Consider the following 18,931-nt stretch of genomic DNA (forward strand, 5'->3'; position numbering starts at 1 on the left):
ACAGAGGCAAACATGGAGAAGCAGCATTCAGCTTCTATGCACCACAGATCTAGAATACACTTCTAGAAAACTGCAAAACTGCAGAAACATTGACCGATAATGCCTGGAACATTGATCAAAATATGTGACATATACCGTATTTGCTTGATTTTGATGATGGCATTTCACAAAATGCTAATCGCTTGTTTTGTAATACTTATTTTATTAATTTTAACTTTATGACTTACCAGCTACATCAGTTAACTGTTGCAATAAACAACAAAGCTAATAAAACAGAACAAAACTGTTGAGGAAAGTCTGTATGTTCCTCTGAGTAAAGTAAGTTTCTGCAGTAAACAGTATGACACTCTGAACTTTAACGGTTGAGTGAACTGTGATTTAATCAACTCAGAGCATTTAAGACGAGGTTAGCAAAGGAGACGTTCAGTTTGTCAACAGAACCGATTTTCCATTGATGTGTTTTGAGGACTGAGAGACTTTCTGTCTGTGCTTTGGAGACTGTTAACTGTGAGAAACAAATGGATCTGATCTGCTGCAGCAGGCGGTAAAGCTGGACTCAGAAGAGCTGTCTCTCTTTGTTAAAAGGTTTTGCTTTTATAAAGAATCTGCTTTTTCTTACAAACTTTCAGCCAACATGAAAATCGCAGCTTTTAATATTCAGAAGTTTGGACGGAGCAAAGTGTCGGACCCAGATGTTCTGAAGATCCTCGTTAAGGTAAAAACACAAACTCACCATTTTAGGGTAAAGACAGACCTGGTGGTTTTCCTTTAAAGGGAATATTTGTGCTTAGTAATCAACTGAGAAATGTTCCGTCTGTCAGATTATTTCCCGTTATGACATCATTGTGATCCTGGAAGTCGTGGACAACACCAAGGAATCAGTGGCCGCTCTGATGCAAGCGCTCAACAAGTCAGTAAAGGCAAAGTTTTAAACCCTTGGTGGCTCATTCAGCAGCTACATAAACTAAGGTTTGAAGAAACACTTCAGCACAAATAGCATGTTTGGGTTCCTTTAAACCGAGACTAAAAACCCTCCTGCTGCTTCTGAACCATAATAAATGAAGCATTGATCAACTTAATTCATTGATTATTTTGATGATGGCACTCATCAAAATGTTCGTTACCATTTTTTCTTTCAATTGCTGCCTGTATGGCGTTTTTATGATGTAAAGCACTTTGAACTGCCTTGTTCCTGACATGTGATATGCAAATAAACTTAATTGATTAAAAATTGGCTTCCTCCAGAACTCATAAATCAACAAGGAAAGTTTGATTGAATACACAACAATAAACCGCAATCATTTTTAGAAACAACAAACCAAACAAGTTAATATCCACACAGGTTAAATCACACAGATTCAAAAATAATCACATCAAAATTTATATTTAGCCAAAAGTCTTTCAGCAAAACCTAAAATCTTACCAAATGTTGTCAAGTTTTTAGTGCAAATATTTCGGTACACTTGAAATAAGAAAAAAACAACTTTAAAGTAATTTGTCAGCAAGAAGTAGAAGCTTGTTTTACGTTGATAATTCTTGAATATTGATTTTGTAAAATGCTAGTTCCTCTTGTAAATTATTTCACTTATAAAAAGACTTTTTCCCATTTCATAAGAGAATTAATTTATTGCTAACAAATTACTTTTAAGTTATTTTTTTTCTTATTTAAAGTGAACCAACAGTATTTGCACTAGAAACTAGACAAAATAGTTGGTAGGATTTTGTGTTTTTGCAGTGTAGACGTCAACAAGCTTTGGACATCTTCCTGGTTGCACATTTCTTGTCGAAACTGGTTGATTTGTTAAAAGCATTTGATTTTCAGGTGTTCTCCTAGTGATCAGGTGTCAAACTCAAGGCCTGGGGGCCAAATCTGGCCCTCTGTAGCTTTTATATGTGGCCCTCTAGAGTCTAGACCATTATTTTAGCAGTTTTTATCTGCATACATCCAAATTACATCAGGGAGTCCCTTGAGTTTTTCCTCAGTTGTAGAAATTCATGTAAATTCATCAGATCCCACACTTTTCGTTGCCTTCACTGTTAACTGGTCTCTCTAAAAACCTCCAGCCATAATTTAGAAACACAGCTGACCCTGAGGCCTCAAAATTTGCGTGAATCTGCTTAATCCGCTGATTTTCTCTGACGTAAACATTTATCATGGCCTCACTTCTGTTTGTCTCCGCAGACCGGAACGGAAACATCACTACGCTCTGAGAATCAGCACTCGCCTGGGCCGTACGAGCTACAAGGAGCAGTTCATGTTCCTGTACAGGTGACAGTTCATCCATTCATCCATTCATTAGGAGGATTATTTCCTTCACAAACTGACAGTAAAGATGAGAAAGTAACAAAATCTGACTGATCTGAACAAGTACATCAATTTACTTCAAAATAAGTCTAAGAAACAAAATAAATGCTGGTTTCTAAGTGAAAATCTTTTATCTGAACTACTGAGTTCAGATTAAATAGTTGAATTTTCAACAGCAAATTCTGTAGTAAGTTAACAAAAAAATACAAACGGAAATAGTTTCATGATAATACAAAAGTTGGTAATCTGTTAATATTCAAACTGTAGTTTTATTACCATAAATTATCTCATAGTCACTTAAGCAAAATGCATTTGATGTAGTTTAGATGCTCAGAAGTAAAACCAGAACTGTTGCCTCCAGTTGTTAGTTTCTCTATTAATGTTCTTCCTTCATTTGGTCAAAATCATCAGTAACAGTTTAACATCTGGTTTTGTGCCACAAAGTTTTCAACATGCTGATAAGAAACATCTGCTAGAGAAATCCGGCCTTCATGCATCTGTCAAATTTCAGGCCGATTTCTTCTTTTTTTTTTGTCAAACGTTCGAGAAATTAAATTCTTTCCTAGATGAAAATGAGGATGTGGGTCAGGATAACGGGTTCAACTCTTAAATGGTTCTGGTCCAACTTTTATCTGTTTGTATCAATAACTTTAGATCTTTCTCTACTCATCTCCCTTGAGGAGAGCCGCAAGGCTCCGTTCTGGGTCCTCTCTCTTTTACTTTAAATCCATTCCCTTTTGGTGCCATTTTCTTTCATTTCTTCTTTCCGTTTCTTTGCAAACTGTATTTTCTGCTGCAGATCATTGCTGGGCTCTTTGCTGAACCTCTTTGATTGGCATCAGAAACAGCTCAACAATAAATTTTCAAAATGTAATTTAAAATCAGACTGACATCACGCTGTTCAGAGCCAATATTCCCGATGTCCTAAGATTCATTTTTGTTGTTTAATAAGTGGTTTATAAATAAAACTGTATGGTTTGTACATGCAGGGACGACATGGTTAAACTGGTGGGAACGTACCAGTCTGATGATGAGAAGACTAAAGGACAGGACAACATCGACAGAGATCCGTATATCCTTCGATTCAGTTGCCCAAATACAGGTGAAAAAAATCATAATTGTCTTGTAATGTTCACTAATACACTTTAAAGTATAATAACATCCACAATGACTGCGACCTTAAATCTAAAACTGTATTTTTGTCTGATTCTCCTCGCAGTTCTGAAAGATCTGGTGATGATCCCAGTTCACACCAAACCAGAAGACGCGGTGAAGGAACTGGACGAACTCTACGACCTCTTCGTTCAAGTCAAGGAAAAGTGGAGGACCAACGTAAACATACTCGCGCATAAAAATGCTTTTAATCCTGTTAAATATAACTGAAATGGTTGTGAATTTAAAGGTTGTTTTAATGTGAGAGAGAGAGATTGAGCAGGAGAAAAAGACCAAAACAATAAGAAAAATCACAAGCACACATGGAAAATGAGAAAAGCAGCAAAATGTTTCCTTTGGATATCTCTGTGTTAAATCAATGTTTTATGTTCTCTACAATGTGATAATCTCATTTTACAGACATAAATATAGATCCTACATATGGGGGCCAAGAGACGGAATTAAATAAACAAATACATCATTAAATGATCAATTAAATGTCCCACAAAATGTTTAAATCCATTTAATACAGAATCAATTTATTAAATACGTCACATTACAATTAATTATAATTCAAAGATATTTAAATTGTCTATTAAATAAATTATTTATACATTTATTTGAAAATGTATTTACTTCAAGGTAGATAATTTGATGATGCATTTTCTTTTTTATTTTTGTCTCTTTTGTCCCTCCATATCTAAGCACCAACAATAAACATTTTACAAAGCAGCTTCATACAGAAGTACTGAAATACTTTTAGAACATGGTTAAGAATGGATTTTATTTATTATACTGTCACATTTAAAACCCTTGAAGTGAAAAGGTGCGTTTTCCTGTTTCATATGGGGAACAAAGTCCAAACTGGTGGCACTGGTTAAGGCTTCCTGTCTGCCCACCACAGAACGTGATGATCCTGGGCGACTTTAACGCCGACAGACCGTATGTTCCCAAGACGAAGATGAAGGACATCCGAATCCGCAGCGACGAAAACTTCCACTGGCTGATCAAAGACGGTGTGGACACGACAGTGAGCCCCGAAAACACCAACACATACGACAGGTAGGAACCAACCAACCAGAATAAACATTAAAACCAACTGATGTTCATGAAACCTCATGTTCAGTTGAAACTGGAACTTTATATGCAGCACCAAATAAAAACATTTCTCCTCATTCTCTTACATTAAATCAAACCAAATTTCTCTTGTTTTATAATTACAATTACCAAAATTATTTCCATTTTATGGGGCCACTTAGAAAACATGGGGAATGTTTTTCTTTTGCGTTTTCTCACAATAACTTACTGGTCGGTTCAGCAGCATCTTCAATACTGAAAGTCTCTTCTACAATGTAAGGTTGTTGTGGGGTGTGTTAATATCTCGTTTGTGAGATATCTGAAGTTTTACATATTTTTCTTTAGGGTACAAATGCACCACAAACTTATGTGCAAAATGCAAAAGCAAAACTAGCCAAACATGGGATTTCTGTCTCTTTCCATTCATTTTTACACAAACAGAAACTTTACATAAGACAGAAGGAAAGACAAAATACATTTAGACTATTTTGACTACCTTTGACTTACATTCACAGCGTAATAAAGTCATTTAACAGTTTTGTAATTTTTTTGTGTTGGTAGTCTGGTTAGTAAAGAGCTGTTTTCATGTGCGGTTATATCTCAAATGTACACAAACAAATAGATCAATTTACAATCAGTTATTTGCACCAAATAATTAAGAATGTAGAAGCATGTTCTCATTGAGGCTCCGTAAAAGCATTTGCAATTTTAAATGGACATTTATCATCTCTGATTGTACACCAAACAGACCAGGGTGTATTTGCTAATTTATTGTGAAAAAACAAACGAACAAACAAGAGTATGGTGCCTCTAGAGGGCGCCGTACTATTTGTCAGGTGCCAAATAACTTTTTGGTGATTTTCTTTGAATGCAGATGTTTCCTTCCACAAACCTCTGATTGGTAAACTGACAGATTCGAGTTATTTTGAGGCTCACCTGTGGATGTATTTTAAGGTCACACCTAGGCCTGTCGCGATAAACGATAAATCAATTAATCGGACGATAAATTAAACCTATCGACCTCATTTTAATTATCGGCTTTATCGTCTCTTCCTGCCGTTTTTTCTTTCTCTTGATGAAACTGAATGAAAAAAGTCTAAACTCCGGTGCTCTTTCTTAGTGTAATGTCCAGCGCACACTACATGAGTTGTCGCCGACTGTCGGCCCATTTTCAAAACCTGACAGAAATCCCAGGTATGACGGTTCGATCGGGTTCGTCGTGCCGTGTGGTGTCCAGTCACATGGGCACAAAATAATGGCTGCAAGTCCAGTTAACCAATTTTAAAACCAGGCATTAATCAATGCTTTACTAGAATCTACCTGTGATGCATGTGGCTAGAGTCAGCGTAAAGTCCTGACTGAATGAAAATCATTATAACCTATTTATGTCACGTTAACGAAGAACAGCTGAAAACTTACCGGGTTTATCAACTGAGGTAGCAATTTGGCTCCAACTCCTCCCCTTGTCATTTCTATATTCTTTGCACGAAATGTTGAATAAATATTAATGTTGTTTCCACAAATCATCTTTGCGCCGTGACAGCTGTTTGGGATTCCCCTCCGTAATTTCCCCTCAGAGGAGAATCCGCGCTTTCTGATTGGCTACCTTTCACATTCAACGGGCTGCATTGACGCTTCCAGTCGGGGGAAATCCTTGATTTAGATCGGAGCGGCCACGACGACCTACCGTAACACACCACACACTACAGGATGATCGGTTACGAAACCATCAGCGACCAACGTTCTAAGACTCTCATAAGGGGAAAATAGGGGCAAAAAAATCGTGTAGTGTGAACTACTGCATTAGGTAGTCGGATGTGCCCATCTTCTCTTTTCAAATCTAGTGATTACTGAAGGGCAATATAGTACAGACTTTATAATCTGCACTCTTATGGTTGAATGCAGTATTTATTTCCACTTTGGTTTTATGTTGTTTAGTTTTTATTCAAGTACGTTTTTTGTTAATGGAGACTGAGAATACATTTTATTTTTGTTTTTGGTTGTTTTGCTTTTTTAGTTTATCAGTTCCCGTGTTATGTGTTGGTTTGAATATAAAGTGTATCTATGGCAGGAAATCGCATGCATTATTAGTCATTTCCATTAAATCAGTGTCAAAAGATCTTGAAACAATATTATTGTTTATCGCAATAATTTTTTAGACAATTAATCGCTCTGCAAAATTTGTTATCGTGACAGGCCTAATCACACCTGGAACTCACTGCTTTCTCGTTTGACTCGAAGAGAACTGTGCAGCTGCTCCATCCTTGAGAACAATTTCCAGATACTTGAAGGAGCCGCATTCATCTGTTCAAACAATTATACGGAAGTATAAACATGACGGAAATGTCCAATCATCCATAGCACACAAGAAATATATGAGTTCTGGTCCAAAATATGCAAACTGACCCCAAAATAGAAGCCAGAGTTCTTGTGAAGATGCTGCTGAAGCGAGAGAAACATTTTCTGTACCAACAGTGGCTGAAAGGCCACTCAGCAAGGAAGAAGTCATTACTCCAAAAGAAAGATAAAAAGCCAGATTACGGTCTGACATGTTCCATTGTCTGATGAAACTAAAGTTCAACTGTTTGGCCATAATCACCACTGTTACATTCGGAGAACAAACAGGGATGCTTCTACCATTCTAACTGTAGAGCATGTGGAAATGTCAAAGCAACATCTAAAACCTTCACCCAAGACGTTAAAGCTTAAGAGAAGATTGGTAATAATTCTGGTGATTCTGTTAGAGCCATAAATAAGAAATATTTAGATTATTTGTACAACTAACTAATCCAAAACAAGAGAAGTTTGGTCTGATTTAACTGTAGAAACGTCTGATCTGAGAAGGAACGTGAATGATCATCCTGTGTCTCCCTGCTGTTTGCTTTGGTAATTCTTCTTCTCCTCGTTCAGGATTGTCGTTTATGGAGACAAAATGGATCAGGCTGTTGTTCCAAATTCCGGTAAAACCTTCAACTTCCAGGAAGCTTACAAGCTCTCCGATGAGCAGGTTTGCTCTTATTTTCATATTTTTATAATTATTTGTTTTCTATTTCATTCAAATACCAGATAAACTACTGAGATCTGATCATGGAGCGAAAATGAATTGAGAATAATTTTACCTTTTCCCTTTGATATTTGAGTTAATCCAGAATTACAGTTAGTTCAGACATTTCAATAATCTTAAAGTTTCATTATTTCTATTGTTTCAGGCTCTGAAAGTGAGCGACCATTATCCAGTGGAGGTGGAGCTGAAGATTTTGGTGGAAAGACAAGATGATGGTGATGGTGAGATGTCCTAATAATCATTATTATCATCATAATCATAGTAAAAACAATTATTTTATTCTATAAATAGATTAAAAAGTGCTTTATACTTCAAATAAAAGGATTTCACGCTGTTTCATTAAGATATTTTATTAATTGTAAATTTTCTGGAGGAGTTCCTGTAGTTTAATCATAATTTGATCATAAAGTTTCATTCCTCCGGTCTTTGTGAGACTAAGTGTAAAAAAGGGGGCTGAAGTCCACACACTGCAGTGAAATTAGCTAATTGTTGTAAACTAACTTCTATTAGCAACACAATTGATCACAATGTATTTTTTTCTGCATTCATGCACTGCTGTGAAAACACTGTCCAACTCATATGGATCTTGCTGTGTGAATAAATTACATTTATTTCCTTTGCAGGTCTGACAGACATGGCAGGGGGGGCTCAAGCTTAACGATGAAAACAGAAAGGGAGAAAGTGAGCCTGGCTCATGGTTTTGCACTTCGTTCTAAAAAGGCCAGATCTGAAAACAGTCAACCATAAACTGATGTGGTTACTTCCAGTAATAAAAAAGGGGGAATGTGATACATTCAACACACCTGCTCTCCATTGTTTCTCCATAACAAATCAAGCCAAAACTAAATATTTGGTTCAATACAAATTCAACATATTGAGTGTATATGAAGCCCTGTGGTGGTGGGGAATGGCTAAGTTCACACAATAGGTTTTTATACTCAATTCCAATGTTTGCTGATATCCAACCATCTTGTTTTTTGTTTGTTTTCCATTGTCATTTATGCTACTAATTAAATCCAGCCGCTGTCATAGTTCTGTGAGAATTATTTGTGACACGCATGCGCAGAAGGAAAACGTCACACAGAAAAGCTCTGTTTACGGAAGTAATAATGGACGCCGCCGCCAAATCGAAGATATTCAGCGATGGAACCAGACAGTATCGTCACAAGATCACAACAACACGAAGCTGATTAAAAAATGTAAAATACGCAACCAACAGCGTCTGGCTTCTTCTGGTGCAGGATTATGTGCACGTCTCAAAAAAGTTAAATTAAATGCGACATGATTGTCCAGACCGCAAACGGTTTGGAAACTTTCGGATACTATCGGCTTCAACTCCACGTGCAAATGACAAAATTGGATTTTGTTTGGAGGTTGATTAGATCGGGTCGCATTCACCTGCTGTGTCGACATAACCCTCTGCTAAGTTGTAAATTTACACTATTGTACAAGCTGTACACTGACTACATTGTATCAAAGTAATACATCTTAAGCGCTGTCCAATTAAAAACTATTTTAAAAAATTTTCATAAATTTGCAGCGTGTTGTCAGCTTTGCAACATAAATTTGTTTATCATGACAGCAAAAGACTATAAAACATAAAAGACCATTGATTAGCTCCGTGCTTGGCTAGCTAGCCAAGCTGCTACTACATTCTGCTAACCAACAGGCAATTTAATCATAGTTTTACTTTACCTCTGTTTCTGTGATGTTTTATTTCTTCTTCTTCTTCTTTTCATTATTTTTCTTCCTTGGGCACCAGACAATTTGGGACATTTTCACATCATACTTTCTGACGTTCTTGCGTTAATTCCATAAACATTATCAGCAGTTATTGTCGGTTAGTTCTGCAACGGTCGAAACGCCATTGCTAATCTACTGTTGCCTCCGCACCGGAAGTGATCGATGTGTCCCAAGCAGTGGCGGAGCTAGACTTTTAAAGTCAGGGAGCCAAGAGGAAACAGGGCAATCTGGGGGGGGGGCACAAATGAGAATATATATATATATATATATATATATATATATATATATATATATATATGTTTATATATATATATATGTTTATATATATATATATAAACACACACACACACAGCAGGACAGTGGTATCGGCTTGGAGTATCAGCTTGCTTTTATCAGTAACAGTAGAATGAAGGCTGGTATCCCACCTGATATATAGTTTTATACATTTTCTTTACATATGTATATTATTGCTTTTCTTCTGTATAGGAATGACCTGGTGATGAGGGGTGAGGGGGGCCAATCAGATGCCCCCGGCATCTGATTGGCCCCCTCCCGAAGCTCTTTAATAACAGTTCCACAACTGTTGTGTTGCTAGGTACTATAATCTCATTTTGGCATCATGGCTACTGAAAGCTGCAAGGGAGTGTTGGCTGTGCCTCTAGGAAACGCACTAAACTCCATCCAGTGCATCAGAGACCAAGTCAGAGGTAAATATGACAAGTTATTTATTGGGGAGGGAATGAAAAAAAGACAAACATTGCATGCTAATTTTCAGCTAGCATTTAAAACCGCATGGGGTATCTCTTAAAATCCATTTTCCTGATGTTTCTTTACTTGTCTTGTATATCCACTTCAAGTCTTTTTATTTACCCCAACGTTGTTGTTTTCATATTTTATAGCTCCAATTTTAGCAAAACATACAAATTGAATCTCATTATTATGATTAACTGCATTTCATTTTAAACAAAAACAATATGCGTTTTGGTTTTGCAGTTTTAATTTTATGTAAATTAAAAACATTTATCTGCCTTCTGTTTAAATTACTGTCATAAAGCCGAGATTAATTTCCAATTCGGGGAAATTACTAAAGGTCAAGTCCAACAAATCTGCTTCCGTTTAAAAATTGCAACTACTTAGGCTCTTTAAACCTGGACTAGATTATTATATACTGATAGCAGAATATTGAAAACCCAGTTTGTGATTTGCAAAATCTTTATTGGATTTGTGAAAGTTCAATAAAGTCAATTTTAGCACTGTTTTTGCATTTTATTGTACTGTAGTTTTTAAGATACAGCAAATTAAAGACACTCAAGGTAGTGACAAATTAGGTGAAATTAACATTTCCTAAATGACAATTTATGATCATGAGCCCAATTCATTGTATTACTGTTATAGATATTTGTGGATATTGGATCATAGAACAGACAAGAGGTTTACTCTAAAAATCCAGAGTACTTTGAAAAAAAAACAACAGATCAAAACACTTTGATTTAAATACAAACTATTTTTAAATCAAAATGTTTTGATTTAAAAATTTGTAAAGTATTTTTAGTGAAAGTATTTTTATATCAAAGTGTTTTTAAATCAGGGACCATTTTTTTACTGACAAAAAGTTCATCAATAAAAAATTGTAGCTGCTAAGTTTTCTATTAAATAGAAGTATTAGATTGGTGAATATGTAAAATATCAAAAACAATTTAACTGATATAGGTAGGCCTGTCTCTGCTGCTATTTATTATGTGTTAGATGGTTATCTAATCCAGTGTTTTTCAACCTTTTTTGAGCGAAGGTACATTATTTTAATTGAAAAAATCTCGAGGCACAGCACCAACCAAAAATGTAAACAAAGATACTCTGTATCTATATTACATATATGGTCATATATAGTCATTCTTATCAAAGTGTCTTGAATAGGAATCAAATAAACACAAGAATGTATTTTTATCACATTTCTTATTTCAAACTGCACTTAGCATGTCTACTTCAAAAATACACCTGAACAGAACCACAACACTGTGGTGTTAAATTTAAAGAAGTTATATAAAACTTGAAAGTGTTTTACGAACTAATCCACAAGCATTCTTATAGCCGGAATAGAGAAAATAATTCTTATTCTGAAAGAAGCAATAATATTTGGGAAACATTTCACTTCATATTCACTGTTACAATATGAAGAGTTGCATGTACAAAATGTCAATATCTGTATATTTTACCCACCTGGTGTGAAACCTGTGCATGTTTGGATGAAAACAGTTGATTTCCTGGCCTCCATTCTACTGTTCTTCCTCAACAGCTCTCAGTCTCTCTCTCTGTTTTTAGTTTTTATAGTAGCCAGGCTGGAGAAGCTCACTTCACACAGACATGTTGTGGGAAATGGACCCATGTTCTTTCCAACTACTGCTGAGCTTCTCTGTCTTTTCCATCACTGTCATCACAGTCTTGCTAGATACAATGCTCTCACTGCTACCTGTAACATTTGTGCATCAGTAATTCCATCCATCCAACCATTATCTTGCACCCTTGTCCCTTAGTGGGAGGGGCGAGAGGCGGGGGTCACCCTGGCCAGTCTGTCGCAGGGCAACACAGAGACACACAGGACAAACAATCATGCACACACACACTCACACCAATTTAGACAGACCATTTAACCTAACAGTCATGTTTTTGGACTGTGGGGGGAAACCGGAGTACCCGGTACTAAGAGAACCCACGCATGCACAGGGAGAACATGCAAACTCCATGCAGAAAGATCGAACCCAGAGCCTTCTTGCTGCAAGGCAACAGCTCTACCAGCCCGCATAACTTGTTTTAATGTAAAATGCTCTGCACCTACTGCCATCTCGTGGTAAGAAAATTACATGAATTACTCGGTTTTCCATTAGGACCCAGCAGAGGGCTGCGTCCTAATAAATCTGCTGCATATATTAAGGACGCAACACTTCGTCTCCAAAGCCGAATCATGGTTTCGTTCACGCCGAGTTTACGTGCAGCGGCTCTGTTTCCCTCCTGTAGTGCCAGATCGACAGCCCTCAACTTAAAAGCTGCATGATATGAGTTTGAAAACATTTCTCCGTCGTGCCTGCTGCTAGCATGTGGTTGTTAATTAGCGCGTTCTTCTTTTGATTTACAATTTTGACTTCTAATGATTCACTTCCTGCTAGAGAGCCCCCTGGTGGTTGAAGAAAAATCCACAGAAAAGCCACAGCGGGCTACAATCCGCATGGTTCAAAGCTTAGGAAAAAAGTAGCAGCTCATAGTCGGGAAAATACGGTACCATAGGTGAAATTGAATAATTTCCACGGCACACCTGACGATCACTCACGGCACACTAGTGGTTGAAAAACACTGATCTAATCAATGACGTAATAAAAGGTTTTATAATAATCCAGCTAAAGAGTGTTTTCTGTATTGTTTCCTCTAGATGGAGAATCAGGTGATCACAGTGGAGCTTTTGATCTCTCCATGTTCTGGAACACTTTGAGTTGAGTTTTCTTAACAAATCTACATTTTCTAGACCCCATGTAGCTTAAAGTGACCTCCCATCTTGTCACAGACCCTTTTAGCACAATAAGATAAGATATACAATGATAGCTGTTTCAGAACAGTGCTCATTTACGACATTTTATCATCACACATTATTGCTCATTACAATAAAGCATTTCTTGACTTTTACATACAAATATAATTTCGTATCTATTGAATATTTTGAAAATGTTTTCAAACTTTTCTTCCATTTTCCTCAGGCCAGGGAGTGAAGGCGGTGTCAATGGCTGCAACGCTGGTTAGCATGGGCTCCTCAAAACGCCCTCAGCCATCTTTACAAGTCAGTTTGCTATTTTCAACACAAATAATCGTACACAAAATTTCTGCTTATTCATTCAGGCATCATCTAAAAGCATCTAATTGTTCCAAGTTGTTTGTTTTAGGAATTCTGTTGATTTTTCTCCATGTTAAATGAACTGCCATGTAAACTTGTTATTGTGTCCTAAAACAAACTTGCAGGTGTTGCAGGATGGAGAAAAGCTGTTAGTGTCTGTACTAAACAGCACACTGACTCTGAGTGAAGTTTACTCCTGCCTACCTGAAAGCCAAGGTGACTCTTAAAAACTGTATAAAGTTTAATATTTATTAGCAAAACAAAGTAGATCTGAGTTACAAAAGAGCAGAGGTGGGTAGTAACTGGATACATTTACTCAATTACATTTATTTGACTAACTTTTTTTAAAATTTACTTTTAGAAGTATTTTTTACTATGCTTTTACTATTTTTTACTTGAGTAATTTTATTATAAAGTACCTCTTCTCTTACTTGAGTAAAATGTCTGTATTTTCTACCCACTGAATGAAAAACAAACATGTTTCAACCAAAAATTCACCAAACACAGACACACACCTGCAGTATTTGTTCAAGTTTTATAAGGTTTTTATTGAAGCAAATTGATTTGGAAAAATGTTTTTATGCCTGATTTAATTTTTTTTTGTTACTTAGATGAATTATTGTCATTTTTGTCCCTAAAATACCAAAATTTCCACTTAACTTGATATTTTGGTTCATCTGAATATGTAATTATTAAATATTAAATGATTGATAATTTGATCACCACTTGAAGAGACTTTCTACCAAATATGTGTTTATAATTACTTGAGTAATTTCTTGGACGGCTGCTTTCTACTTCAGTAACAATATGTTGAAACAGTGCTACTCTTTCCTGATGACCTTTTTTGGGTTCTCTGCCCACCTCTGCTAAAGAGTGATTAATATTTACGCCTGCACTGTAAGTCTGGCTGAGTATTTCAGTCCTGTCTGTGCCTCAGGGGTGACGCTACGGCGACAGGTCAGGGACGCCACTGTGGAGGTCCTGGACGGTGTTTTACGGCTGGTGGAGGTCATAATCAGCTCACCACTGCAAAGGTGAACACATCACTGTCACACAAACACCATGGGAGGAATTACAAAGCAGTCAGCCTCCACAATCTCTGGCTGCTGTTTTCTTAAGGCTGTTTGCTTTTTTTCCCACTGGATTCACAAATCAAATTACACTAAACATATCATCCATCACTAGTGAAGGGCTTCTTGCAAGCAGCCCATAGAAATATTATTTCTACCAGAAAAACAAAACAGGAAGTTGTTGGATTTCTTCCCTCATTTGAATGCAGCTTCATCATGTCCCTCTATCTGCTCTTCTCTCTGCTGCCATTCAGCCTGACCCAGGAGCAGATCATGTCCACTAGAGGAGTTTGGTCTGCCTGTGATCGCTTTGCTCGGCTACCAAAAGGTAAGCACAAACAAATAAAGCAAAACTCAGCTGATCAAAATGTTGATCAGATTTTTTACTCAATACTGTGAATGTTTTTTGTTTTTTTTATATCACCTTCATTAACATAAGCAGTTTTTTCTTTTTCTTTTTTTTTGCCTGAATCGGTGCTTCTAGTTTTCAGGTAGTTCTATTTTATTTTGAGAGTAAGATATTTGCAAGTATGTATCAATTTTCCACATTTAATGATGTAGGAATAAGAATATTTATTTATCTTTGACTTACAGTGAAGGTTATTTGTGGAAACTTATGACCGAAACCATTAGGCTGCGTTCACACTGCAACCCAGAGTGGCTCAATTCCGATTTTTATGTCAAATGTTATGTCCTGTTATTGCATGAAGAGGACAGCAGGGGGAGCTCTAACTATGTCCGTATGCGACAAAATATGTTCTTTGTAAAGAAGCACAGAAAGCAAGAGGGTAAAAAGAGAACTGAAGCTGAGCTACGTCTGATGCCTGATTATTTTCAATATTTCAATATAGCAATACCACAAAATCGTTTTTTTTTTTTTGTTTGTTTTTTTTTGCCGTGGTCGTTCACACTTTCATGCGATCTGTATGTGCTCCCGAAGGTTTACGACCTGCCGTGTCCCGCATGCGCAGTAGAGGGCGCAAAAGCGTCAGCGTTCTCAGTGTTCTGCCAACCGCCACAAAAAGAAGAAGAAGAGCTCAGTGTTTGCGGAAGTAAACATGGAGGCTAACGGTGGAGGAAAGCTTACACATTTGAAGTTGTTGTCCAACCAGAGCAGCATATTAATAACTTAGTCCTCGTTATAATCCGTCATGGTTGTTGTTTTTCTTCCCGCTTGCTCGTATCAGGACGCAGAATAGCGACAAATTTTCACAATATTCTGTGTGACGTCGCAGTCATTCATCCGATGTCCAGGTCGGATTACCTGGACGTTTGGTCACATTTGAATCGGATAAGTATCAGATACCCACGTGGCCGGGGTCGAAAAGAATCCGACCTGTGTTGTTCAGACTGTCATGAAAAGATCAGAAACAGGCTGAACTATGTCAAAAAAATAAAATAAAATCGGAATTGGGTCACTTCGAGGTGCAGTGTGAACGCAGCCTTAGTTTTTGTCTGTTTTATTACTATAAAATAATCAGAATAAATGGCAACAGAAGCTTTTAAGCACGCTGATGTTACTCAGGTTTAGTAGATTTACAGGATATAAACTTCATATTTTAAACCAGACTTTGATAAGCCACTGTGGATAATTTATCCGTTCTCCATACTAAGTTCTTGATGTAGAAGGTTGAAGAATCAGTGAGTTGATTTCGTGAATTCCCCATTTATTCATACCAAAATACAGCTGGTTCATTTCTCATGCTACCTTTAGGAGTTAGATGGTAAATCCCTTTGTTAGCCTCTATCTAAGCTACGCCCTAAAGAGGGCGTTCCCTAGTGGCATATCTTTTAACCGTAGCTTTTAGGGCTTTCCTAATGTGTCATTTCCTTTAGCTTTAGCTTTAGCTTTGCTACTAGCTAAAAGAGATAGAAGGGAAAACACAGAATTATTTATTCTCAACACCACTTAAGAAACATTTTCATATTTATTGTGATGTATATTCTGACAAATAAACGGCACACCTGAGAATAAATGAAATATTTATTCTAATATGCAATCAATAACTGCTGATTGCATAAGTGTTCAAGCCCAAATATTGACCATTTTTATTAAAAATGTCCTGATCTCCTTTGTTGCCCTCTGTATTAAATAAAAGATTAGCATAATATACGTACAAACTTAAACTCATATTTTTACAAGGTATTTCATTCAAGGTAGAGTTGCACCCACTGCACATTTTATTCGCGTTAGTATTTTGATATTTGGTTAAAAAGAAGATCCTAAGGAGAAGATGTTAGATTTCCAGATTGGGTTTAACTTTTACTTACTTTGACACTCAGAGTTCTTAACATGTTTATTGTTGGGAAAAATGTGTATTTTACAGACAATAAGGAAGCCCTGCTAGTCGTTCTATCCTCTCAGTCTGGAGTTGTAAAAGATGCTGTTGAGAAAATAAAACAGGTAAACACTGACATGCAAGTTTTTTTTCTTTGTTTTTGCCCTTATTACAATTATTTAATAACCTAATTTTTACACAATAATCCAGGTTTATTGCTGAGAATCAACAGCTGCTCTCTCCTTCACATTCACAGATCTTGACCGAACCCGAGGACCCGTTCAAGGACTGCCTCATTAACGACCCGGACGACAACTCTGACCAGGACGGTCCTCCCAACAACCAGCGCATGGCCCTGTCAGAGAAGGACCAGCAGGTGATCACAGCATGTCTGGAGGTATTTGAAACAGCTGCAGCCTGTCTGAGGAAACTCAGGTCAGCCGTCGAGGACAACAGTGACGCTGCCGAACCTCAGAAGGTCGCTCAGCTGGACGATCTGGCCGACATCAGCCGGGAAATCAGCGGCAGGTAAATAGACGGTGTTGTTGTTTCTGCTGGATTTTACGTAGAGAATGAAAAAAGTTGCAACTAAATGGAAAAAGTTGATGATGGTACATTAACTAAACAGACTCCTGATGGTTAAATTACTAATTTAAATCAAAATATGTTGGTTTTTGCCAACTGGTTCAAGTTATTTGCAGGATGTTTAGACTTGTATTGTTTCCTTCACATGATGTCAAAAGTTTAGTTTTTTTAAACTGTTCACTCCCATGAAGATATTTCTCTCAGCGTTGATGTTTTCCTTCGTAGTGTGGACGATCTCGCCCTCTGTCTCTACCCACCCATGAATTACACTGGAGTGGAAAACCACGTAAGACAACCCTGCATTCTTTCTGACCTGAAAAATAGAATAACATTCTTTGTTTTCCTTCAAAATAATATGGGTGTTGTTTTTGAAGCTTTAAAAATAAATTTTTTTTATATTCTAGGCATTTCCACAACCTTGACATTGAGTTGTTTTGTTTTTTTTACTTCTGAAGAATAATGAACATTTTCTTTTTTTCCATTTAGACGTCTAAATTGGCAGCAATTTTAAGGAAACTTTTGGACCTGATTAGGTAAGATTCATTTATCCACAGTAGCTTGAATCTGTGAAAATCAAGAGTGCATGATGATATGCATTATTTTACAACAAATAAGACATTTTTTCATGTCACCAGTGAAATGATCTGTCAGTGGAACCATATTTTTCTTTTATAAATATGAAGGGATTTAAAACAAGTTCCAAAATCTTGATGAAAAGTTACTTTTGTCTTATATTAAGTGTACTGAGATATTAAGTAGTCAAAAATACTTAAGATTTTTGATTTTGTAGCCTGATAAATGCAGAAAACAGTTTTCAAATGATAATTTCATTTATTAAGAGGACAACGCTGTCCAAACCTCCTGACCCTTTAGGAAAAAATAACTGATTAAATTAGAAAGCTGAGCTAGATTTCAAAAGCCAAACCCAGGTGAGATTATTACTTCAGAATCAACTTTAATGTTTATGTGTGTGAACGTTTTGGTTTCACATGTTCAGTGTACAGACATAAATATATAAACTTTATTTAGAAAATACTAATTAAGAATATGTACATGTATTAATATGTCGTTTAATATGAAGTTTCTTCAAACTGAACCTCAGTTTTCCCACTAATCGCCTCTAAAATGGGCTAATAAGAAACATTTTTTCCAGTGTAATGTTTTGTTTTCAGCCTTTAATCCAGCATTAAAATGGTTTGTATCTGGTAAATGTTGCTGCTTTAGTGATGACAGCTTTGACTTGTGCTCACCCTCCAGATCCAGCCATGTGTGTGGAGAAGCAGAGCTGACCTGGGTTCAGTTCTTAGAGGGAGCCGTCGACCACAATGTTCAGAAAGCCAAAGAATTGGTTGAGCTGGACGGCTGATTTCCTGTAATCAGAAGATTTTAACATGGCCGCCTTTGCAGAACCACTGATTTGGTTTCTGTAAAACCTGAGCGCCAGAAAAAAAAGTGGGAAGAAACTACTTTAACTCTGAGAGGAAAAAAGACAATATAAAATCTGAACATACATTTTGACTCTTTCATTTTTTTTTTGTTGGGCTTGAAATATTTTGAAAGTAAAATATTTTGTCAGAGCCGTTTATTAAATAAAATCAGATGTTTTGCTTTTTTATAACTACAATTGAGTATTACAGCCAGATAGAGAAAGATTTTTCTTTTTTGAAATTACGAGAATAAAATCGTAATATTATTAATCGTAATATTAGAGTTATAATATTAGAAAAAAGATACAATATTACCAGAGGGAAAAGTCAAACTGCGAAGTTTCAATATAGA

At 36.5% G+C, this 18,931-nt stretch overlaps 2 protein-coding genes and 1 long non-coding RNA gene across 7 annotated transcripts in view; 2 read left to right on the top strand and 1 right to left on the bottom strand.

Moving 5' to 3' along the window:
- The window catches only part of LOC103464336 (uncharacterized), a 52,286-nt gene extending 42,726 nt beyond the window's left edge, over nucleotides 1–9,560 (bottom strand). For 2 of the 5 annotated variants that reach the window (XR_001776641.2, XR_014087496.1), the window contains exon 1: nucleotides 9,294–9,559. This is a non-coding gene — a long non-coding RNA (uncharacterized LOC103464336). Of the gene's footprint in view, nucleotides 1–9,293 lie in introns of all 5 variants that reach the window. The other 3 variants (XR_014087495.1, XR_001776643.2, XR_014087497.1) reach the window with 3 other exon arrangements.
- Nucleotides 302–8,256, top strand: dnase1l4.1 (deoxyribonuclease 1 like 4, tandem duplicate 1). Its single transcript, XM_081606705.1, has 9 exons — nucleotides 302–715; nucleotides 822–925; nucleotides 2,183–2,269; nucleotides 3,295–3,407; nucleotides 3,525–3,637; nucleotides 4,362–4,519; nucleotides 7,445–7,541; nucleotides 7,744–7,819; nucleotides 8,222–8,256. Exons 1-9 carry the CDS (start codon nucleotides 635–637, stop codon nucleotides 8,254–8,256), a joined length of 864 nt encoding a protein of 287 aa, XP_081462831.1. The 5' UTR covers nucleotides 302–634.
- A 352-nt stretch (nucleotides 9,561–9,912) lies between the features above and the next one.
- LOC145551620 (cyclin-D1-binding protein 1 homolog) lies at nucleotides 9,913–18,664 on the top strand. Its single transcript, XM_081606797.1, has 11 exons — nucleotides 9,913–10,048; nucleotides 12,763–12,822; nucleotides 13,085–13,164; nucleotides 13,344–13,434; nucleotides 14,156–14,252; nucleotides 14,543–14,616; nucleotides 16,616–16,692; nucleotides 16,824–17,095; nucleotides 17,378–17,438; nucleotides 17,639–17,685; nucleotides 18,410–18,664. Exons 1-11 carry the CDS (start codon nucleotides 9,961–9,963, stop codon nucleotides 18,516–18,518), a joined length of 1,056 nt encoding a protein of 351 aa, XP_081462923.1. The 5' UTR covers nucleotides 9,913–9,960; the 3' UTR covers nucleotides 18,519–18,664.
- The last annotated feature ends 267 nt before the right edge of the window (nucleotides 18,665–18,931 follow it).

This window comes from Poecilia reticulata, chromosome 5 (genome assembly GCF_904066995.2).
Source record: "Poecilia reticulata chromosome 5, P_reticulata-male-v2, whole genome shotgun sequence".
Lineage (NCBI taxonomy): Eukaryota > Metazoa > Chordata > Actinopteri > Cyprinodontiformes > Poeciliidae > Poecilia > Poecilia reticulata.